General features: G+C 46.7%; 1 protein-coding gene across 1 annotated transcript in view; it reads right to left on the reverse strand.

Annotated features, from left to right (window-relative positions):
* LOC8051518 (alkaline phosphatase, tissue-nonspecific isozyme-like) overlaps positions 1 to 23,027 on the reverse strand; it is a 37,470-nt gene extending 14,443 nt beyond the window's left edge. The window contains exons 1-4 of the mRNA XM_029986227.2: positions 22,940 to 23,027; positions 18,433 to 18,767; positions 13,093 to 13,326; positions 2,882 to 3,065 (exon numbers count right to left, since the gene is read on the reverse strand). Coding sequence (XP_029842087.2) covers positions 2,882 to 3,065; positions 13,093 to 13,326; positions 18,433 to 18,767; positions 22,940 to 23,027 — 841 coding nt within the window. The remainder of the gene's footprint in view (positions 1 to 2,881; positions 3,066 to 13,092; positions 13,327 to 18,432; positions 18,768 to 22,939) is intronic.
* Positions 23,028 to 25,071: the final 2,044 nt, after the last annotated feature.

The following is a 25,071-nucleotide window of genomic DNA, read 5'->3' on the forward strand; positions in this document are numbered from 1 at the left end:
CACGAATTACTTTTAGAGCGGAGCTCTTAGGCGCCTGTTTCCAGCTTGAGCGGCGTCGGCGTAACCGCACGATGCAGTATGGGTAAATTTCCCCGCTAAATTTAGCTGAAATATTTCCCTGCTAAATTTAGCGGAAAAATTTCCTCGCTAAATTTAGTGGAAAGATTTTCTCCTCTAAATTAAGCAGAAAAATTTCCTTGGTAAATTTAGCGGAAATATTCCCCGCTAAAATTAGCGGCAAATGATTCCCCGCTAAATTTAGCGAAAAATATTCCCCGGTCAATTTAGCAGAAAACATTTCCCGCTAAATCTTGAAGGGAAATTTTTTCGCTGAATTTAGCGGGGAATATTTTCCGCTAAATTTAGCGGGACATTTAGCGAAAATTTTCCGCTAAATAGGAGGGGAGGAGGAAAGGAGGAGGGGAGGAGGAGGAGGGGCATAGCCTCCCCTCCTCCTCCTCAAGAGTTGCGCTCTAATTCGGCATTACGGAGAATTGTAGACGTTTTTCACTTTCTAATTATACATTTTAGGGCACATGTTTATATCAAAGAAATGAGGGCAATCAATGCTGAAGGCTAGCCCAGTTCTTACAAATCCTGGATCGAACACGCAATTTGAGTTATTCGTTGCCAGATTTTGCTCAGGAAATCTGTCGATACCGAAACCAGAAGGGCGATGCCCGCCGGAAGGACAACCGTCGGTTGACGCCGGAGGGTCACGAGTTAATGACGAAATTTGCGTCACAGCGCGAGCTGACAGTGGTCGGTGCTCCGTGGTTGGTGAACTACTTCGCTTCACCTGCAGTTCAGACGCAGTCGATGCTACGAGCTGATGGAACCAATCAGACAATGTCGAAAGCGCAACGTCATGGTGTTTGCTATGTTTCTGTACGTGTTCTATCATCGCAGAACCCATCATAAACGGAAAAGTCCAATTGACTTGCACTTTTGACGCTTCTTGATTAGCTCGTGGCGTCGGCTGCGTCTCGACTTAAGCTGAAACGGGGTATGAAGAGATAAGTCACCTTGTCGGCAAGGACAAGTTGCTTTGCTTTGCTGCGCAATATCACTGAAAAAGTTATTAATCACAAACGCGAGTCAGGTAAAAAAAACTCTCAGCCTAAATTATTTTTTAAAACGTTAATGCTTCGGTGCGCTGTTACGTTAAAGTGACGCAAATTTCGTCATTAACACATGACTCTGCGGCGTGAAACGAGGGCAGTACCCCTCCGGTGGGCATCGTGCATTTGATTTTGGTATCGACAGATTTCCACAAACAATAATTTGGCAATGAATAATTCGAACTGCGTTCCCGATCTAGTATTTTTACAAACCGGGCTGGCCTTCACCTTGATTGCCTTGATTCCTTCAATGTAAACATGTACACTAAAACGTCTAAGAAAGTAACTGGTGAATTTTCATTAATTAGTCATCTATTAGTTGCATTCGCTTTGGAACATAATGTCCGCTGGCCGTATTATTTAGTTGCGCAGATTGCATTTGTGCAGCTTTCACGGCTTTTTTTGTTTTGTTTTTGATCTATATTCTATGGGGAAAAAAGTACCCTCTATATTTTTTCTATGTAAATAACTGCTTGTCACGTGTGCATGATTCTATCTAAATTCTAAAACCTGGTCCTTATGTAAATGCGTTCGTGAAAGTTCATTTAATGTCACTTTTTTTTTGTTGCGGTTTTTCTCATTGAGAAGGTGCCGAAAAACAAATGGCACTATCTACGTCATAATATAACACCGTGCTGTTATCGCTTAAGTTTCTACTGATGGGTGGTAATGTTGAGCACAGACAATTTTTTTTGCATACAATGATGTCAACAATACAAAATATAAACATGTGGGGGATCCCAAGGTTTTCAAAGAAAGCACTTTAAAGCCCCTTGTGATTACGATAGATTTAGTAAAAACTAAAAATTGAGAATAATCAACGCAGCATAAAGGTCAATAAAAAAACTTGCGAAATTGAATAAACTAATGAAGTGTGAAATTGTCTGGTGTATTGTGTAAATTTAATAAACACTTTAACTTATATGTTTCGTGTGCACTGCGAAATCTAAACGATACAGGAAACGAGGAACTCTAAATCAATAAGTACAAATACTGTACCGCAGTTTGCGCTTTTAATTTACGACAAAAAGAAATGAATGAAGCTAAGCAACTTACGCAGTGCTAAAAAATAAGAAAAACAGCGAAGGGGATTTTGAAATATAATATATAACGTACCAGGTGTTGGTACCTGTCCAGAGAAATGTTGGGTACCAGTAATTATAACTAAAAAAACAGTTAGAAAGAAGGCGACATGGATGGAATTATAAATTTTGTAAGACAACCTTACTGGTGTAAGGAAATCAAAATATTCAAAATAGTAAGCCAACGAAAGAGAGCGACAGACGACGCCTCAATTTTAACTAGTCTGCTTAGATACGCGCTTTATTTATCCTCCGTCTTAATGTCGCCAACAAACAATATTCACGTTCAACCCATTTGAACATTCGACTTGAAGAACATAAACGGTAATTAATTCAACAGGACATCCCTTAACGTAATGTTATATCCTTTTGTCCTGACTATTTTAAAAACTACGAACAAGATTATATAAGGCTGGTCACTATTTAGGGTTTGGGGCTGTCCATTTGGTTCCTTGATAGGGTGATGTTTTCTTTAACTTGGTTGTACATGGTGTTTCTATAAGGGTATGAGGTTAAGTTTGAGACGTTGTCTGTACTTTTTCTTTGTTGTTTTCGCTTTGGATTTGTTTTTGCCTCAGTTTTGTATTATCTTACGTGATGGTAAACCTGAAATTAGTTTCTAAAACACCTTTTGCAGTAACATAAAGTGTGATGTATTTACATTGGATTTTCACTTACCCAAGATATAATCTGTTTCGTTAGTGTCGATTCGCAGCAGCTCCTCCCTAGTTTTGACGTATCTGCCTGTTGATTTTTTCTTTGTCACCCAATCATCGGTTAAGTTTCGCCCGTCCACTCTATATCCACGTTCGCCCTTCGACGTCCTATTCAGAAAGGAGTCTCTCCCTCCTCCCATAACCACCTGGAATGCACAAAAGTAGCTAATAAGCACAGCCAATAATAATTTTTTGTTGTAGAAGAATGTACGAGGTACGATCGAAAAGGTCCGGTACTACATTTTTACCGTCAAAAGGAGGGGGCAGTACGGTGATACGGGCCCAGCTGTCGAAGGCAGGGACCTTCGTGTGACATGATGCCACAGGATATCGTTCTGTGACCATTCGGTGCTGCTGTACCCGAGGTTTTTAGACCACGTGTACTAGAACATCGGCGATATCACCATACACTGCAACCAGAGCAAAGACCGAAAATTGATTCTGCGCCAAACTCGGCAAATTTTCAACAGAGACCTTACAATGAATCGACGGACTTATGACGAAAAAGAACTCACTTGTTCCAGGTGTTTGGAGTGGTGCTCGCTCTTCAATAATGGCAGAACATCACTGGAAGACAAAAATAGGTCGTGGAAGGCCGCCTCACCTCTCCTCATGTTCCACTGATGTTCCATCATTCTTGAAAAGCGAGCACCACTGAAAACACCTCGCACATGTAAGTGCTTTTTCGCCATAAGTCTGCCGATTCATTTTAAGGTCTCAATTCCGATTTTGCCGAGTTTGACGCAGAGTGAATCTTCGCTCTTCGCTCTGGTTGCACTCTATGGTGAAGTCGCCGATGTTCTCGTACACGTGGTCGGAAAAACTCGTGTAAAGCAGCCCCAGGCAGTCTCGTACACGAATTAAAATGACAGAATTACAAACTACTTATCTTCTCAATTCACTATTTTTTGTAAACCTTCGTCCTGTCTGTGACTTGGTTCCAGGATTCCTTAGAATTAAACTCGTAAAAACAATGGGCGCAATTAAAAAGTGGAGGGAAGCATAGTAACGGTAAGAAATTATATTAGTACCTTCACAAGTAATCACATTACTCTTGTGATTACTTGCTAACAAAAGTAATCAAATTATTCCAAAATTACTTACAAAATTAGTCGATTACAAGTAATGTGACATTATGCCCCGTGGCATAATGTCACATGAAGGCCCTGCCTCCGACAGCTGCGCGCGCATCGCCGTTCTGCCCTCTCTCTTTGTGTTACACATCTATGCTTCTGTTCAGCGTAAGTCGAGACGCAGCCGACGCTACGAGCTAAAGGGACCAATCAAACAGCGTCAAAAGCGCGAGTCACTGGGCACTTTCCGTTTACGACTAGTTTAGCGGTGATAGAACACGTACGGGAACATGACGAACACCATGATGGGCACTTTTGACGCTGTCTGATTGGTCCCATCAGCTCGATAGCGTCGGCCGCTTCTGGACTTAAGGTGAAGCAAGTATAGGGTCTCGGAACTTTTTGATCGCTCCTCGTATGGTTGCTGACAGCTTAAGAAGCACAGAGCATGGCAAGTCTCGTGCATCTCATCATGGCTCCGCAGCCAATCAGATTGCGGCACGAGTCTGAGAACCGATCACGAAGCGTGAACATAAGCCACGCCCTGAGTTTTATGAGCTGCCGGTGATTGCATATTCGCAAAAGGGAAGTGGTATTTATTCGTTAACTTTATTCTGTAAAAAATCGCCATAAACCAGTACAGGGTGTGCGGAGGTGAACAAAAAACAACAAATGGCAAAATAATTGCGAAAACAATAATGGCCCAAGCTCCAATTTCGACAAGATAATGGCGGAACTTCCAGGGGGAGCAAATCACTTTCGATTGGCTACTTTGTTTGCTTGTTTTTGAGGACCTTCAGTTAATAGCGCATACTTTAAAAGTCTCACCGCCGAGGAGTAAGTACGGTACCTTCCGACATTTACTTATACCGGATCGACCTCCCTTCCTGTTTCCTTGGGTGAAAAGAAAGAGTGCTTGTTCCTCAAAACAATTACAAATCTGCTGAGGGTATACTGGGCGCATATCGGGATTATCTATTGGACTAGACTGGGCCATATACACGAGAACAACTTAAAACCTTCAAATCCCTAAACGCGTTCAACTACTTCGTGAACGGAAAGGCATCCGTAATGGACCCCTACCTTCCTTAGGTGCCGAAGATACGCGCCGAGCTTCCCCGCCGGGGTCGCCGAGCCGGTTCTTGGTTTTAATAATCTTCCGAAAGTTCTTATCACGCTTCCTTTAAAGCGACGCGAGTCCTTCTATTGCACAATTTATTCTAGTGTTTTGACTTGCTTGCCTTGATATTAAAGTTTTCTTTCCCAGATCACCGTGCACATTGGATTTGTACGTGCCGTATATAATAGCCTATCGTTATACCTGGTTGTACTAGTTGCACGAAGATGGTCGGTCGGGGCGCCGCGTTCACGCATTGATCGCGTTGGGCCATCGGTCGGCAGCACATTGTAGTTCGTTTTTTACGTGTTTACTGAGGAAGACGTGTTTACCGAGGAAGGTAAACACGTCTCAATGATTCACGTGCTAGCCTTTAGCCGGCTACCCTAAAAAGGGGGGGGGGGGGGGGGGGGGACGAGGTTTAGGCCTGTTCATCTAAACCTCGTCTGCCTCTTCCCCTCTCTTTCCCCAAAGCTCCTCCCCTTTCCTCCACCGTAAACCGGATGATGTTGCGTCCACAGGAGCGCGTCAATCAGAGTCGTCGAAGTAACACACACAATCTATTCCGAATACGCTGCCTGGCTATAGACCTTTTCCACAAGGGCGCCGCCATCTTGAATTATCGTCACTTCCAGTATGGGCGAAAACATTACTTTGCCGTCGCCGCGCCAATAGAACATATTTAGGATATAAGCCTAACCGTCACAGGTTTTCGTTTTGGCTTCCCTCTATTTTTTTACTGGTTACAGGTTGAAACGTTTTACTATTTTGTCGTCGCCCATACTGGAAGTGACGACAGTTCAAGATGGCGGCGCCCTTGTGGAAAATGTCTATAGAGCAGACTTGTAAGGTACTCGTTACAAGTAATCAAATTACATAGAATACTATTTTTTTGAACATTTTGATAACATTTATTACGTAGTAGTCACAGTAGTAATCTCACTACTTTTTGAACTGTTAGAAGGAATCGTAAACGTAACTTTTTTTTCCCCTTCCCGTTTCTAATGGCGCCCTTTGTTCGCACATGCAAGTTTCCTACCAAGGAATCCTCGAGCCATATCGCCGACAGAAGGATAGTTTACCAAAAATCTTGGAATAAGAAGGAGTTTATAGTTCGGTGATTTTGATCCATTAATGGAGGGTTTAAAGAACCGTTTGGTGCACATCCCATACGGTACGATGGGCCATCCAATACTACACACTGCGCATGCGCTACAACAGAATGACTATCATATGAGCATGCAGTTCGTAGCAGAAGGTCCATCGTACAGTATCGGATGTGCAAAAAAGGTTGCCTAAAACTCCCTTATGAACAGTACGAAAGACCCGTTTTCAAACCGGCAGAAAACTGTCGTTTTGAAAATTCGAAGTAATCGGAGAAGTAACGGTTACTTTTTCAAGTAACGGCCAATTAATTTTGGCCTCGAGTAATCGAGTAATCCTAATAAATATTTCTTAAGCGAGAGTAATTGTAACGGTAGTCGATCACTTTTTTCGAGTAACGTATACAAGACTGGGCTAGACTGAAGAAGCGCGCTTTCTTAACGTTTTCCGCATTGGGAGGGGGGAGGGGTTCCGCTTGTCGCTGTAGCATGATGGGGTCGCCGTGGTCTATACCCCTTCTACAGCGCTTTAGGTAAGAAGTGTGAGCATCATTCGCCCAGCATTTTTAAAGGTGTAGCCTACTATCTATGAAACGTACAGTGCGCTGCAATATGAAAGACCCACTGGGAGCGCGTGGCCGAGGCGGTGGCTTGCGGGGGCGTTGCGACCGCTCCGGGCAATTCCATTCTGCTTCGAGGGGAGGACGCTCACTCGGGGATCAGCACAAACTGATGAGCGCGTTGCGCGCTTTAGCTGAGCCCCGAGTGAGCGTCCTCCATTCGAAGCAGAATGGAATCACCCGGAGCGCTCGCAGCGTCCCCACAAGCCACCGCCTCGGCCACGCGTTCCCAGTGGGTCTTTCATATTGCAGTGGACTGTACCATTGGAAAGTTTCAGCATATCGTTTTGGCGCTCCGGTAACGATACCCGATAACGAACCGAGGCGTGCACAAAGGTGCTGGCGAAGCTGGAAAGGTCGAAGTAGATCTATTCCAATCTGCTGGAACGGTGCAGTCGGAGGCGTGATCGGCTGCAGGAGGCCTGCCGAATTCGTCTGCAATTTCATCTGTCGCTGGCACTCGTGGCACGATCGTGTGTACAGGTGAACAGCCTTCGGGAGCATCGGCCAGTAGTACTTATCTTATAGTCTTGCGAGAGTCCTGCTGTAGTCAAGGTGGCAAGATGTCGGGTCGTCGTGGCAGGCTTGGAAGATCTCTTCACGAAGAATTGTAGGGATTACCAGGAGCCACGTTCAGTTGCTGTCCTAGAAGTTCTCTTTGTAGAGAATACCTTTCCGGACGGGGAATGTTCGTAATACACGTGAAAAGGCTCGGGGAATCGTTCCCCCTCGTCTATCCAAATGATCGATCAGTGCGCGAAGTTTAAGATTGTCCCGTTGGAGCGCTGCCACGGAGTTAAGGTTCACTGCGCCAAGGAAGCGAACGTCGTCGTCGTCTCTGTCTTTGTCAAAGCCGTTGACTGACTCGACAAGGCCTCTGGGCAAGCGGTTGGCGTCACTGTGTTTTTGGGCCTGACTTGTATAGACCACGGTCACGTCGTACTCTTGCAGTCGTAGGCTCCATCGAGCGAGGCGTCCCGATGGGTCCTTCAGACTCGCTAACCAGCACAGCGAGTGGTTGTCGGTGACCACTCGAAAAGGACTCCCGTACAAGTACGGTCGGAATTTCGTGATGGCCCAGATGACGGCCAGACATTCCTTCTCAGTCGTCGAGTAATTGCGTTCCGCGTTCGAAAACGTCCAACTAGCGTATGCGATCACGCTCTCTGCACCCTCTTGTCGTTGGACCAGTACCACTCCGAGTCCTGTATTGCTAGCGTCCGTGTGAACTTGCGTTTCGGCTGATTGGTCGAAGTGTCCGAGAATCGGTGGCGACTGGAGTCCTCGCTTTAGCTCGTCGAATGCCTGTTGTTCTTCTCCACCCCATTCGAAGTGCACGGCGTCTTTCGTGAGGTGCGAGTGCGGCGCAGAAAGCTTGGCAAAATCCCGAACGAATCTCCGGTAGTGCACGGAAAGTCCTAGGAATCTTCGGATGGCCTTTTTGTCGGTGGGCGGTGGAAGTGCCGATACGGCGCGAGTCTTCTCAGGGTCAGGACGAACACCTTCGATGATCCCAGCGTGGTCTAGAAACTTCAGTTAGCCATAGGCGAACCGAAACTTCGTCGGCTTAAAGGTAACTCCGGCGGTCCTGATTGCCTCAAGAACAGCCCGAAGGCGTCTGAAGTGTTCGTCGAAGTTGGCCGAGTATACCATGACGTCGTCGTGGTTAACGAGACAGCTCTGCCACTTGTAACCTGCCAGTACGGTGTTCATGACACGCTTGAAAGTTTCTGGCGCCGTACACAGTCCGAAGGGAATCACCTTGAACTCGTAGAGTCCATCGGGCGTGACAAAGGCAGTCTTCCCTCGGTCCCGTTCGTCGACTTCGATCTGCTAGTAGCCACTCTTCACGTACGTCGACGAGAAGTATGGTATCTGGAGTGGCGCAGCCTGTCCAGTGTGTCGTCGATGCGGGGGAGCTGTTACACGTCTTTCTTCGTCAAAGCGTTGAGCCGCCAGTAATCGACACATAATTGAAGCGTTCTGTCCTTTTTCACCAGTACGACTGGAGAGGCCGATGGGCTGCTTGAAGGCTGAATGATGTCGTGGTTGAGCATCTCTTGTACTCGCTCACGGATCGCCTCTTTTTTTTTTTTTTTTTTTTGAGGAGACACGGTATGGCGGTCGAGGAGCAGTGAACGCATCATCGTTGGCAACAACGCGATGTTTCGCAGTTGTTTTTTTGTCGCACTTTCAACGTGGTCGCAAAGCAATTGCTGTATTCAGAAAGGAGGACCCTGAGCTGTCGTCGTTCCGTAGCACTGAGCTTGAGATGGCGAGGGCTCGTCGGAGATTGAGGCGATTTCGGCGGCGTTCCGGAGTTCTTCGACGTGGCCTACAGCGGCATCTTTCGTGAGGTGTTGCGCCTTCTGTCGAACGTTCGTCATGAGAACCACAGTAGGTCCATCCTGCGGTTCCGTTACGCCCCTTGCGACGCCTATCCTACCGAAAAGAACAGTATGAACAGAATTATAAAACAGAAAATCTAACTGGATTTCTTGCTGAAAACCTGAAATCCAGTTTGCAGACCATTGTCTGCAAGCTGGATTTCAGGTTTCCAGCAAGAAATCCAGTTAAATTTCCTGTTCCATAATCCAGTTTAAACCGGTTTTTTTCGGTAGGGTATTGCTCTTCCAAGAAGCAGTTGGACGTTGCCTTCCAGAAGGACTTCCCCGCAGACGACTACATCGGTCATGACGGGCACAAGAACACTCGACCGCAGCGGCAGGTTCATGTTGTCCTCAATGACTCGGACGGCTGCTGGCGTCTTTTTCAATCCTTCCGTAGGTAAAACGGGCTTTCGCAGCGTCAACCTGTTTCCTCCAAAAATCGATCATGGCACCGTACTCACACAGGAAGGCCATGCCAAGGAGGACGTCTCTCGCACAAACCTGAAGAACGACGAAAATGTCTGGAGAGGTCTCCCCGTGAATTTCGACGCGAGCAGTGCATTTACCAACAGGCGTGATGAGGTGTCCTCGGGCGGTGCGTGTTTGTAGGCCGCCCCAGGGCATCGTGACTTTCCGAAGGCGGCGAGAGAGCTTCCACTCAAAACGAAGTAATCTGCAGCGGTGTTCACGAGTGCCGACGCGTCGTGGCCGTCGATGACAACGTTTAGGTTGTTGGGCACCGTCGCAGAATCGTTGTCGTCGTTAAAGAGGGAGGTCCCCTGCGTTCTTGGAGGCGGTTTACGTCGTCAGTCTGCGGCAACGCCACCTCCAGGGGTTTCCACGCTAAATTTTCCCTACGGGACATGCGAGACGGGCTCTTACGGCGGGATCTGCGTACAAGCCATGCTGGGCGGTGGGGTGAGGGCGATCCGAAACCCGTGGCGGGGAGACGGTCCCAGGGATGGCGACCGGCGGGGGTATTCATCGGTGTACCGAGGTCGCTTATTGTAGTGGGGGCGCGGGTCGTCCGGGTGGAAGCCGCGTAGCCCCAGCTGCCGGTACGGCCAACGACGGTAGACATGGTCCGCTTCCCCGCAGTGGTAGCACAGAGGGCGTCGGTCAAAAGTGCGCTACACGTCCGTCTTCCTTGGCGCCGTAAGTTCGGCTCGGACGTACGGAGCTTGTTCCTCAGTGCGCCAAGCGTAATGCAGCGTAGGGGCTTCCCGTCGAGGAGGCGCCGGATGCTGGTACTGGCGGGTTACTAGCGGCGGTCATCGGACCATGGCGGTGTAGCTCAGGGTCGGTTGCTCGAGCGGCGGAGGGTTGACAGGAGCCCGTGGTTCGGTCGGCAGCAGGCAGCAGCTTCTTCAGTTCTTCGCAAACAACGTCGCGGATGATCTCGTGAAGCTCGTCGGCGTTGGTGCTGAGATCGGAGCAGACCGATGCCAGAGTGCAGACGACGTCGTTGAGCCGATGATAGTGGCGGGCTCGGGCCGCTAGCATCCACTCGATGTTTGCTGCTTCGGCAACAAACCCGTCATGTGTCATTGGAAGGTTGCAGACGAGGCCGCCGCAAATGTCGCTCTTCACGCCTCTCATGAGGTCGCGCAGTATTTTCTCCTCGGTGGCTTGAGGGTCTGCTCAAGTACTCAGCCGCAGGACATCTTCGACAAAGCAAGGGACCGTTTCGTTGGGTGCTTGAGTCCTCGCCTGGAGAAAGTCTAAGAAGGTCTTCGACCCGCTGTCTATGATGCTGATTCATGAACGCCCGCTTCAGTTTGGTGACGCAGGCGTCCCACGATGTGAGCGAAGCCTCGTGATTCTCGAACCAGTGCCTCGCAGTACCGTCGAGCGAAAAGTAAGGGTACTGCAGGTACTGCTCGGAAGTCCATCTGTTGTGGCGTGCCACATGCTCGTAGTGTTGAATCCAGTCCTCGACGTCCTCATGGATCTCGCCGTGAAAGAGCGTCGACGTACGAAGAGCGACGGGAAGGTATACATTAGGAGCGGCGGTGGGGGTCTGCGACGGTTGGTTGTTCACCGTCGGCTTCGTTAACTGGTGACTCTTCTACGGCAGTAAATCAAATTCCGGCGGCACACTTTGAGCATGATTGCTCCCTCGGGCCTCGGTCGTTTTCACGGACGGTCTTCTTGCGCCGGGGACTAGGCTTGCGATGCGAGGCCTCGGAGGGGTACGCTTCATGGGTTGCGTTATCCCGCACCTCCACCAGAAATGTCCCGAATAAAGGAGACGAAAGGATGAACAGTGAACTGAAAATAAAGGGTTTAATCGACGAACTTGTGCCAAACAAAATAAAAACACGAGCGTCGAGGCAGCAGAAAAAAAGCGACCGGCGATTTGGCGGCGTAAAAGCAAGCGAGAGCGAGACTGACTCGACAAGATCCTGCGCAGCTCCTTATTTAGTGTGCGTGACTATCTTGAAAATTCGGCTAAGGTTTCGAGCGTCACACGCTCGAGCGAGAATCAACAGGCACCCTAGAGAACAAGAAACTAGGACAAAATGATAAAAGTTACGCCCCGAGTAAAAATAAACGTGAGTCTTCTAGAATTCCGTGACTGAGCGTTGCTTGTTCAACACTGCGCACGGCAATAACTCTTTCGCTGTTCACGACACGACGCAGCGGAAATCACAATGGACAATGAACGGGTATTACGTAAGGTTGACGGGTTCAACGAAGAAAGGTCTTTCCTTGCGGTATGCAAGTTATCGAGCAGCAGGTGCGAACGTTTCTTGAACCTTGACGCGGCCCCATAGGCAGATAACTGGAAGTTTTACTTGTTGTGATACTCTACGGAGAGAAATTGAGAGAGAGAAGATGTAAGTGTGTGGGGACGTCAAAGCACCAAGCTGTGACTGGAATGATTAGTGTATAGACGTAAAGCTAGCTGACTTTGTATTTACTCACTTTCCACTTCAGTAGGGTCTAACTAAACTAACTAAAAAAGTGGAGGGCTTTTTGGAAGGAGCGTGTCCTGTTATTCTTAAAGGGCAACTCCACTTCATTCTATTTTTTGCAAAGAAAAAAAATGTAATCGTTTTTATTATCACCTAAACAGACCGCACGTCAAATATTACGACTAGTTCTGTCTAAATGTTTCTTAAACTGTCCGGCAAACTTTAGAACGCGCCAAAGCTGACGAAATCGGCTGACTCTAGCGGACGAATTAGGGCGCAATCAAGAGCGTAGTAAAGACTACGGCGTTAGCGTAGCCAACATTGAGCTAAGCGTCATCAGCATCGCCACATTTTTGTTTCTACTTTTCCAGGGAAGCGTAACGGGTGACGTCAGCAGGGTCGCCTCTCGGCGCTCAGCGGTGTCAACGTCATTGGCGGTGGCGCTCGCCGTTTGTGATTATTAGTGTCTCTCGGAGATTTGTTCACAGTGAACGTGCGCGGACTTATGCCACAGTTGTGCAGACATCGTCGGACATCGTAGACGCCAAAACGCGGTGAAGACTGCGGTGCAGATAACAGTTGCGCCTTGTACACACCCGTCCCAACGGTGGACCGCACTGATCCCGGCCGTCGTCGCGTAAAGCATCACTTGACCGCTCGTACCACCTGGTAGCCATGTTTTCGGCGGCCCGAGGACAATGTTGATCGACGGATCGAAAGTTTCGGTTTCTGTTTCCACTCAAGTTTAAAACAAAAAGTTTTCAATATATATATATATATATATATATATATATATATATATATATATATATATATATATATATTTGCGACGCAAACGACGCAATGTTTGTTATTCGTGTTCTTTTTTATGTAAAATTATTTACGACTATTAAATTTTCGAGAATCGAGAAGCGTCGAAAAGAACGACAAGCACTCTCAAGGAATCGCTCACCCTGAGCTTGGATCCAGGCTCCTGATGTACCAGCTGGTAAGCGATGTCCTCCGCCTCGCAGCCCTTGGGAACCTTAGACGTCCAGTAACGGTGACCCGAATGCGCGTAGGCGGCAGCAGGTGTCGCCTCCGTCACGCGCGTGGTTGTCACCACACCGGTCCACTTTCCCGAGTCCTGCGCCCACTTCATGATACTCGGCAGGTGGGTAGTTTTGTTACTGTGGCACATCCCCGCCTGGAAAGAGACAGTGTGAATCCGTTTCACATTAAGTCCGAACGCAGCCACACACTTCAATGGAGCCAATCAAACAGCGCCGAAAGTGCTTCGTCGCGTCGCTCTTTGTGAGTTTGGTATCATCGTCTAAACCATTCACGCACTGGTAATTCAGCGTGCTCCTGTGTTTTTTTTTTCTCTACGTGATTGCTTTATTCGGTGACATATCGAACGCACAAAAACGACGAGCGCCGTGACGATGCTTTTTTGGTTGCATGAGTGGTTCCATCGGATTGTAGCGCTGACGGCATCGGACCAACTGTAAAACCAAGTATACACCAACATAGTGCTTACAAGCAAGCCCGCTTTGCCGACACCAGGTGTGCGCAACAAGACAACGGACAGAAAGGAAGACACAGACACATCGCTACTTACAATGGAACTTTATTTTCGTGTTCACTCAATATATATACCGGCGCCAACAAAAAAAAAGTTAAGAAATATATACAAATACACATTGTTAAAATGCTATAATTGTGACATCACTCATCACACCATCTCAGACTAGTCATCCCTGGTTGAAGAACAGTAATTCTTTGTACGAAAAAGATCGATATGGTGTGCTGACAGACTGCAGCCCCAATCTACCAGTTTCTTGGGCCTCAAGTATTTCTTGCATGATTTTTTTTGTTTTTGTTTAGTACGGCACAGCCAGAAAAGAGTGGAATGCAGCCACAATCTCGGAAGTGCAAACCGAGATATCCTGGTACGACGCTATCTACGTTGTATCGGTGCTCCAACAAGCGTTCATTCAGGCAGAGGCCCCTCTAACCCACATAGTGACGTCCACTCGATTATGGGACGGAATGTACGACCTCTTCTACACACTCAACGAAGCAGGTTTTGTGCTTCTTCAGGAAGCTGTGACCGCCTGTCGTGTTCGAAATGGAGTTTACCAATGGTTATACAGGCTTGCTAACTTCACAGGGGCTAAAAAAAAAACAAAGTTGCCTTGGTAGGTCTTCCCAGCTAGAACATCTTGGGTTATTCTTTTGACATTAAGGATCTTTATTCTTCAATCCTTCAGGATCAGTTTTTGTCTTGAGTAGAGGACACGACCGACAAGCATGGTGTTGTGGCATTTCAGAATAAAGCGGGTATAATTATAACTCAGAGTTGACTTTTCTCTGGAACATCTAGCATTCTATTTAAAAATCAACGTTCGCTAATTGGGAGGAAGGTATTTTTGTGCAGAAGACGGGAGTAAGTGTATTCGATCTTGTATGTCGACGGTTCTTAGCGACATTTTTCTGGCGGCTCTTGATAGAAACTTGGTCAGCAAGCTTGAAAAATTATGGGTTTTAAATATTTTTGGTTTTGTAGACGAATTTGTGGTTCTCTTGAACTGCAACCCGAATCTGTTCGATGGAGTGGTGTCTCTGACCCTGTCCATTTTCAGTGGCTGTCTAAAACCCCTGGTGCTAACACATGAAGTTCCGGTTTGGGGAGGAGAAGGGGGGGGGGGGGGTTGGGAGTCATTCAATTTTTGGACTTGAGGCTTGACTTTCAACCGGAGCATGTACGCTGAACTCACGAACCAATGAGGAACAAGCCAATACTGCCATTCGCGTCGGCACACTCAAAACTCGTGAAGAGAGGTATCGTTAATCTCTGTTTCGGTAACGCTTTACCAAAGTCACGCGCTCACAAGATCGACGTAAGCTTTAAAAATCAGGCGCTAAGTCTCAAGTCTGCGGAGTTTCCGGTCACCCTTCCATCACCGGTAGCCGAGAACAAACTCAAGCAGTTGAAGAATAAAAATAGTGACGGAACGACAGTACAAAAGAAGAAAAAAGAAAAAGTGGTGGTACTACCATACTTGCATAAATTATCCAAAGAGTGGGCATGCACGCGGGGGTTAACGTCGTTTTTTCGCCCCCTGTGAAGTTAGCTAGCTTGTGTAACAAGGTAATCTCCATTTAGAACACGACATGCGGACGCAGCTGCCTAAAGAAGCGCGAAACCTGCTTCGTTGAGTGTGTAGAAGAGGTCGTTGATTCCGTCCCTTTATCGTGTGGGCGTCACTACAAGGGTCAGACGGACCTTTGCCTGAATGAACGTTTGAGGGAGTACCGATACAATGTAGATAGCGTCGTACCAGGGCATCTCCGTGGCCACTGCCGCGATTATTGCTGCATTCCACTCTTTGCTGACTGTGATGTACTAAGCATAAACAAAACAAAATCACACAAGAAATACTTGAGGCCCAAGAAACTGGTAGATTGGGGCTTATGTGTGGTCAGCACACGGTCTGTATCCTTGTTTGGCAGAGAATTACTGTTCCCCAACCAGGGATGACTAGTCTGAGATGGTGTAATGAGTGATGTCACAATTTTAGCCTTTTAACAATGTGTAATTGAATACGTTTCTTAACTTGTTTTTGTTGGCGCCGGTATATATTTTGAGTGACAACGAAAATAAAGTTCAGTTGTTAGTAGCGCTGTCTGTGTTTTGCTTTCTATTTTTTTTAATGCAATTCAATGCAAAGGTGCAACCGAGCTGGACAAGAATGACGAAAGTAATCCCTGGAGGCGGATTTTTTCGGTCGCTCACCAGTCACCTAGCTGTGTTCTTGGAGATTTATGTTTGTCCTTTGTCCCTCTTGTTCCCCTTCTCCAGGGATTACTTTCGTCATTCTTGTCCAGCTCGCTTGCACCTTTGCATTTAATTGCATTATAATTATAACCTTAAATTGCAAGCTTCACTCTTGTTGGTGTTCGACTGGTGGCAGCTGATAAAACCCGTTTGCTCTACTGACGTCTAACCCCTGGTTAGCTCAGTTGGTAGAGCGCTCCACTTGTAATGGAGAGGTCCCGGCTTCGATACCCGGACCAGGCGGATTTTTTCGGTCGCTCACCAGTCTCCCAGCTGTGTCTGGAGATTTATGTTTGTCCTTTGTCCCGCTTGTTCCCCTTCTCCAGGGATTACTTTCGTCATTTTTGCTTTCTGTCCGTTATCCTGTTGCACTTTTTAACCATTACGTCACAATCACGTGTGAAGTTACACGTGACGTCACGCATGTGACGTCACGCTACATGACTTCGCGTGGGAATTCCAAACTGCCCACAACACTCACGTGTGACTGATGTGAGACGTGACGCTAACGCCTAGACCACGCACATACGCTTGCACACCTTGGGAACGAGCGAGGGTTTATATGACAAGGCTTTGCGAACGGGGCACGATAACGCTATCGCGTTCCACTCTTAAAGCCGAAGCTTAAGCGTTCCCCAAGTAGTAAGTCCGCGAAAACAAGAACTTACTACTATTAGTGACGATATTTTTTGTTGGCGCCCTCCAATAGTTCCCTCTCGTGATGTCATTACATTGCGAACAACAAGCTCGATGGTATTTGTATGAGCATGGTGGAAGCTTGAAATCATTGCGCTCTAAAACCAACACTGCCAACATCGTAAAAATGGAAGTTATTACCTTACTCTCCTTTGGCCAATCGGGGAAGGCTCTGGGGGAAAGCCGATAACAACGACGCTTTTGATTGCGCACGTCGCCCACAGGGAGTGTAGGCGTTTTGCCAAATTACCCAATCGTCACAAAGAATGCCGGGAACGTATCTACACGCACTGGCCGTGCGGCCGCCTTCCCCCCCCCCCCCCCCCCCCCCCCCCCAGCTCTAACTTTTCCAAAACAAAAATCTAGAACAAATGGCACTTCGCACGCGCGTTCCACGGACGCTTTATTTTGGTTGTTTACTTCGAATCTTTTCTATAGGGAAGGAGAGCACGTGCAGCGCGTGTATAAACGTTCCCAAGATTCTCTTTGATGCTGGTGTAAATTAGCGAAAGGTCTATTCACAAGACGCCATATTTGCGGGTGCTGTTTAGAGCGCATGCTCAGAACGAGCTCACATTAATAAGTTACTAAGACCGGCCTTCTTGATGGTGCGGAATACACGTCGCAAAAGAACTGTGGAAGCTGTCCACACAATCTCTCAGTCACAGGTGCTAAACACAAACAATCTGACATTTTCATAGGTTAGGTGACGTTGATTCTCAAGAAACGATTTTGGCATTGAAGGGCATATTTCAAAATGTCACGTTCTGTGACGTCAGGGAAACAATGCATTTTTACGAAGAAACGCAACTTTGCTCCTGAAATCTGAAACAAAACAGATTCTCTAGAGTCTGTATTGTCCGCGCCTTTAACCTTTTACTCTCTGGAGTGAGTTGTATTCATTGTAAACAATAAATTAAATGTCATACTGGTCCGTCGGAAAATTCCGTTCAAGCATAAAAGAGAAAACAATAAAAAATGAAGTGCGGTTGTTGTGTTCGCGAGTTCCTAGAAGTTGCTGGACCGGAAGCCTTCCTAGAGTATGGATAACCTTGTCGTCCGCTAGTGGATCCGCCATCTTGCTTCCCGCTCTATGCAGCCGTTTATCAACTGCTTGCGCTGTTATTAAGTATAGACCTTTCCAATGTTTACAAATCCACAGCTCAGCGTGCGATCTCCACAGCTCAGCACGCGCGTGTGCGTCGCTTCGGAAAGCGAGCAAATCACGCGCGATACGAACGAACACTGAAAATGAAACCGGCCAGCAGCCCTTTTCTGGAAAGGTCTATAACCACTTCTGAAAAGACGCGGGATAATTCTAAAGTCGCACTCACACCTCATCGCACATCATGCGAAAGACACGGTGTTGGCTCCAGACATTCGTGAAATAATTATCTGCGTACACGCCTCGAGCATGTTCCAAATAAGCGGGTTTCCTTCACACATATATACATATGCCTAGAACACGTCTGCGAACAGTTTTTGTATGACCACGTGTGGCAGCACTGTTCTTCTATAGGACGAAACACGCCTCAGACAGTATAGAGTTTTAGGGAACCATTTTTGCACATCCGATAGGATACAACGGGCCCTCCAGTACGAACTGCACATATGCTACCGCAGAAGACGCACGCATGCGCAGTCGTACCGTATCGGATGTGCAAAAACGGTTCCCTAAAACTCCCTTCTGTCTGCAGGCTGCCTCTTGTACGATGTACTAGCAGTGTGGCCGTGGCCTAACTCGCGCTTACTCTATTGCGCAGTGTGTATACCTGCCTTAATGGAAGAGTCCACGCCGAGAGTATTGATGTTGGCCTTGACGCCGCACAGGTAAGCCGTTGCCGTGTTCGCAGAGTCCGAAGTCTGCGCGTCCAGGCCGTACGTTTTCGACAGCGAGGCGTACGGAAAGTTCTCCCAAGCGAGGACCGATTCCTCTCCGCTGGCGCAGTTTACTTTCTGGCCTTTGTATATTCGGGCTGCGGTGACGGTCGAGATGCCCATGCCGTCGCCCAAGAAGATGACAACGTTCTTGGCCTTTTGAGTGTTGGGTACTTGAGCAAGTCGCCGATGGAGCTCCTCTTTCGCCAGGTCGCTCCAATATGACCGGTCCGCTGAAAGAAACTACCATGAGTAATTACGGTCATATGTGTCGCTACTATACGAACCCCCAAAAACATGAATACCCAACTATATATGGACAACATTTTAGGGTACGAACTTAACAAATACCTGTATCCACGTCTCGGTATTATAAACAACTCACATAATGCACAACTTTCGGAGGAACGGGGTGTTTATATTAACGAGACATGACTGTAGACGTTTACGAGAACACTTCTTCCTTTCGTATTGCTTGCATTTCGGTGTAAGTAATTTTGTTGTGTGTTTGTTTAGACGGAGTGAAGTTATTCAGCCCTATCGGGTACCTACTGTCTTCGAGGGATTTAACCAAACAAAACAAAAATCAAAATGTGACGTTCATCTTTAGACAGCGTAAGGTAGGCCAGCCTTCGAGGTTTGGTGGCTTTGGTTTACGCCGTAGATAGTAAATTTAGCCGGTGCGGTATCAGTGCTAGCCTGCAGGGTCATGAACGCACATCACAGAGTGGCAGTACACGACCGCACGCAGGTGCGATGCTCATCCATAGCGGAACGTTCAGACGTGGGGATTGAGCCCAATCTCTCTCGGTTCAATCCCCACCCCTGCTTGCTAGACGTCTTTTACGGGGTAATCCCTCGACCTCATTGGATGAAGAGCGAGAATAAAATGCTTAGGATTCGCCATGACTCGCGTTTCTTAAACGGTCAGAGACTAAAAAGAACAAATATCAATCGATGTGCGCTATATCGGTCGCTCTTTTCATTGTCTAAGCTGATTAAACTAAAACCAAGAAGTGAGATGTAGTTGTTTTTTTCTTATATGAGTAGTATATTTATTTATTTATTTATTTGTACTTTTCCGGGTGCCCCTAAACAGCCCCGAAGCCTACGTAAGGGTGCACTGTCTACACATACATGCAGAGTTGCATAAAGGGCAGGCACACAAAAACGCATATGCATATTATGAAGCAAATGAAAATGTGATATATAAATGTAAAAGAGGAAAAGTACATAAACTTATACATAACACTTTTTGCTAAAAGACATACGAGAAAACACACCTTAAAGAAGCATTAGCAGAGACTGCACACTAAAACTCTCCCGCAAAAAAATATCTACATCGGGCATGTCCATCACCGTTGATAAGTTAAAAATTATACTGTATACGTTCGATGGGTCTTAAAGGGATACTGAACCAAAGAATTTAGTGCCCATAATAAGTGGCGCACGTTCTTTCCACCAGCCAGCAGCCGCCGGTGTGCGCGAGCACACTCAACAAAAATGACGTCACAGACCTCCATTCGCGGTTGAGATGACAGTGAAATGCGTGGGCGTCGGACTAAAGGAGAATAAAGATGAACTTTTCATCTCTACAAGTGAAAGCTACGTGCTTGTTAGACCAATTCATCGCTTACTTTTTACACCAGGCAACACTGTGTAGATGAAAAACTTGTCTTTATTCTCCTTTGGCCCGAAGCCCATACATTTCACTGTCATCTCAACCACGAATGGAGGTCTGTGACGTCATTTTTGTTGCGTGTGCTCGCACACACCGGCGGCTGCTGGCTCGTAGAAAGAACGTGCGCCACTTATTATGGACACTAAATTCCTTGGTTCAGTATCCCTTTAAAGCTTTTTTTTCTCATAAGAACCGAAAGCACGAGGGGAGCGAAGAGTCCTGCCAGGTATAACAATAAACACGGATGAGGTTAGTTTCGGACACTCGATTAAACCTTGGAGACATTCGTGCAAAAATGAAGTCCCGTGCCTGCCTCCTTTTGGAGAGGAAATGCAAGTTTAAAATCCTTAAAGGGATACTGAACCAAAGAGTTTAGTGTCCATAATAAGTGGAGCACGTTCTTTCCACGAGCCAGCAGCCGCCGGTGTGCGCGAGCACACGCAACGAAAATGACGTCAATAACCTCCATTCGGGTATTCACACGAGTTTCTCCCCGGCACGCGCGCATCACGAGATGAAAACGCGAAACTTTCGCACATCGCAAAGCCTGACGTTTTCGTCGTCGGATGCGCGTGCCGGGGAGAAATCCCCGGGATTTCTCCTTCGTGTGAATACCGAGGACAGTGAAATGCATGGGCTTCGGGCCAAAGGAGAATAAAGACAGGCTTTTCATCTCTACAACAAGGCAGTAAGTTGGGCTAGTTGGTTTAACATCGTCAAACGTGAAAACAGCGCATTCGAAAACAGCGAGTTTTCATCTCTACAAGCGAAAGCTACGTGTTTGTTAGACCAATTAATCGCTTACCTTTTACACCAGACACCACACTGTAGATGAAAAACTTTTTATTTTCCTTTTGCCCCAAGCCCATACATTTCACTGCCATCTTAACTGCGAATGGAGGTATTTGACGCCGTTTTTGTTGCGTGTGCTCGCGCACAACCGGCGGCTGCTGGCTCGTAGAAAGAACGTGCGCCACTTATTATGGACACTAAATTCCTTGGTTCAGTATCCCTTTAACAATCAGTCATGGCTGTAATAAATTCGCCTGTTAAAATATCAATCATAAAGCAGTCGAACAAATTTCTTTTGTATATTGTCAAGTTCATTCGAGTTTATCTGGTTTAAACAATTCCAAAGAACGCTAGAGAAATCCAGTTTAGACAAGATGAGGGATCGATACAGATACAAAATCAAGAATATCCCCAGTAATCACGCGTCATTCTGGTAATTGCACCCAGAGTACGGTAACACGTGTTGCTCAAAAATTCCACATGATCAGAGAATTTCAATTCACTGGCCAGGAAGACTCCTAGATCCCGTACAACTGAGCCGCGCTCAATCAAGCGCTTGTTCCAAATCTAGTCAAAGATGTTGCAAGAATGGTTTTTAGAAAAAGATATAACTTTTGTTTCAGCCGGGTTGAGAAGCAAGCTGGTAACTGTGCACCAATCTGCCGGTGCTATAACATTTTGCTGTAATTTATCGCTTTTAGAAGTGTCAACAATAGCTCGAAAAAGCTTAACATCATCAGCGAACTTGTAATATTTCCGAGTGATTTATGCTTGAACAAATGTTTACGAATATGTTGAAACGCAAGGGCGATACGTTAGAGCCCTGCGGGAGGCCCGATCTGGAGAGGTACGCGGTTGGCCGTAGGCCACCATATGAAACAGAATTCTATCCGTCATGTAGATAGCCCTGAATCCATTTGCAAAGCGGTAAGGACAGCCAATAGTACCCAAGTTTTTTTTAACTAGCAAGGAATGGTTCACTATGTCAAAAGTTTTTTTTTAATCAAAATAAATTGCGTCAGCCTGCTGCTTTGACTCTATTTTGGCACCCACACATTCCGTAAACGCAATCAAATTTCTTTCCAAAGAACGATTTGGCATAAAACCATGTCGCATATTTATACGTCTGGAAAAAAAGCGCATAATATGACAACGCATGGCCTTCTCGAACACCTTGGCAAATGAACAGATCACTGAAATTGGACGATAATTGCTGACAGATACTGCTGACCCATTTTTGAGAATCGGCACACGAGGTGAAAACTTCCATGCACTTTGGAAAAGCCTATATAAAGTGGCTACAGGGGATCTTGCGCTGTAAAACGATTCAGAAAAATCGGTGACTGCACACAAAATGTACAAACTTCCTCCGAATATGCTTTCAGGTGACCAATTTTACCTTGTAAAATTTCAACACGCATGTCTTCTTTCTTAAAAAAAAGCAAAAACCGACACCAACAACCTTGCCGAAGTCAAAGGCAACGACCGAGTTAGCTGCTTGAGGCGCCCACTTCCGATAGGCGCTGCAAGCAGACAACAGAGTGCGTCGTCTGCTAGCTCCTCTTTTCGGGAGATCTGGCGCAAGTTACATTCATCGCTAACTCAGTCGTCTGCAAATCCATCGCTTTAGCAAGTTTGTTAGTCTCGTTTTCTACAGAGAAAGAACTACACCTTGAAATTTCACAAGGTAAAACCCCCCCCGTTAATGCACTCGGTTAAAGTTTGAACTTTGTATGTGCAGGCGTCAATATTTCCGGCTTCTTTTACAACATAAGATCCACTGGAGACACCCTACAGATAGACATGCAAAAGTTTATAAGGATGACGAACACGACGCGCTACTTCCATTACCAGCGCCATCAAAAAGACCTTTCGCGTATTTCAAAATGTCGACATGCGAACTTTACGCGCGGAAGATTGTCTGCAACTCACCTTCTCGGGCTTTGTCTGGAACCGGAAACACCGACTGCCCAACTCGTAAAAGCGCAAAGAGGATGGCAAAAGCGTAGCTTTGCAACATCCCGGAATGACTGCAGTGCATAGCTGCAAGGTGCGTGAAAAAAAAAACAACTCAAAAGCACGCGCTTAGGCTGCTGGACTAGACGCCGGACTCTGTTCTAACTGATGCAACGGGCCAAACCTTGTCACCTTTTATTTCGGCGCAAAAGCCGGAAATGCTATACTTCGTGTGAAAGGTACGGTCGCAAGGCGTCGCTATACATGCCTATAGTGGAAAGAATACAATACCATCAAACATCTTTTGAATCCGTCGATTTCTATTGTTTCTTTATGAGCCGAGAATCTGAGGGAGAGGGGGAGAAGAGCGCGCAGGGACGTCAGAACGCCGAGCTCTGCTTGGAAGGTTAGTGGGTGTATACCTAGAGCCAGCTGTCTTTGTCTCCGTTGCAATCGACGAATGTGATCGAATGCGAGAGCCGAACTCCGGACACCGGCGTTCCACGTTCGAATGCGTTCGACGAGTGCCGTGGAGGCCAAGGCAGCTAGGTTTAGGTCTACCCCCTAACATTCCAACCAGAACGCGGAGTTCTGACGTCTCAGCGCGCTCTTCTCCCCTTCTCTCTCAGATTCTCGGCGCACTGCCATAGAGTAATATAGTGAATTTAAAGAGTGGACACGACTATAGGGCCCAGCGGCCCACTTAGCCCGCCAAAAGTAGCACAATGTTTGTCGATGCACGAGGCACGGGCAACGCGCAGCCCTTGGGATGATCATGGCTGCACATCGCAGCACTAAGCTAGATTTCGGACGCCATGAATTTCCCAGAAGTGGCGCGCGGCACGTGTCTCGAGCATGTCTACAACAATAAATGCCGCCACTGTTCCCTAAAGCCCCTTCGTGTTTCAAAAGTAGCGCAAGGTGCGTGGATGCACGAGACACGTGCAAGGTGAGACCTTGGGAAGATTATGGCGGCACTGCGCAGCACTGAGCTAGATTTCAGACGCCTTGCTCTTCCCAGAAGTGGCGTGCGCCACGTGTCTCGAGCATTCCCGTAACAATGAATGGCGCCACTTTTCCCAGGATAGAGGGGCTTTACTTTTTTCAGGATAGAGGGAGCCCGCCTTACAGCCACCGCTCCTAGCGGATGTTAGGAGACGTCCGCGTCGGTTTCCGGTATAAATAGTTTCGCTTTCGGATCGAACGTGCTTAGGGATCTCGGTATAGCTAGTTTCGGTTTCGAATTGGGCGCGCTTAGTCATCGTCGTCTCCACCCCCCCTATTCCTGTGCGCTCTATATGACCAGTCTCGGGTTAATTATCTCCAGCTGCTCGCCTACACTCTATATTTTTATGAACTGTCTTTACAATAATATATTTGTTTTCTACTGTAAAACTTTTTAAGGTGTCCACGGTGTCCATGGCGTCTGCTCTATAAAATTTAAAAGCGCTAACAAAGACGAGGACAAAAAAAAAAAAAAAAAAAAGGAAGGCGAACAGGACGAGCGCATAGGGAAGCGCTCGTTCTGTTCTCCTTCCTTTTTTGTCCTCGTTTTTGTGCAAAAATGTTCCAAAAGCGGGGATTCATGATTAAAAAAAACAAATACCTCCGACTTGCATAAGTCGGAGGTACTCGTTTTTGTGAGCGGTTTAAATTTTATAAGCCATGAACCACCTCTGCCGTTTCGCCACTTTAGTACGTCTGCTCTATCTGGAAGCAACAAGAGCATTTGGTTCAAAATCTCTTTATTTTGACCACATTCATGAACACATATGAGCATGTAAATCAGATTAGAAGCACTTTATATTCTGCAATAAACTAATACTCTCAATACTGCAATAAAATATTTAAAAAAATATAATGTTTACTTGCACTGAAAAAGAAATTGCATAATGATTTGTAAACGAACCGTACCAAACAGTTTCGGAAGTGAACAGAGTGAGCAATGTCCGTGCACTTCTTTCACTTGTCCTTTGTTCAATTTTTAGCGCTGTTTTTTGAGGTTTGCGAGCAAATACTTTTGCTATCACGACGGCTTACACATCAAAAGCAAGTGTATCAATAAATAGAATGTATCTATTATTTCCAATCAGAAGAGGACGCCGCAC

The sequence above is a fragment of the Ixodes scapularis genome, unplaced genomic scaffold (genome assembly GCF_016920785.2).
Source record: "Ixodes scapularis isolate PalLabHiFi unplaced genomic scaffold, ASM1692078v2 PGA_scaffold3__209_contigs__length_174095766, whole genome shotgun sequence".
NCBI classification, from domain to species: domain Eukaryota; kingdom Metazoa; phylum Arthropoda; class Arachnida; order Ixodida; family Ixodidae; genus Ixodes; species Ixodes scapularis.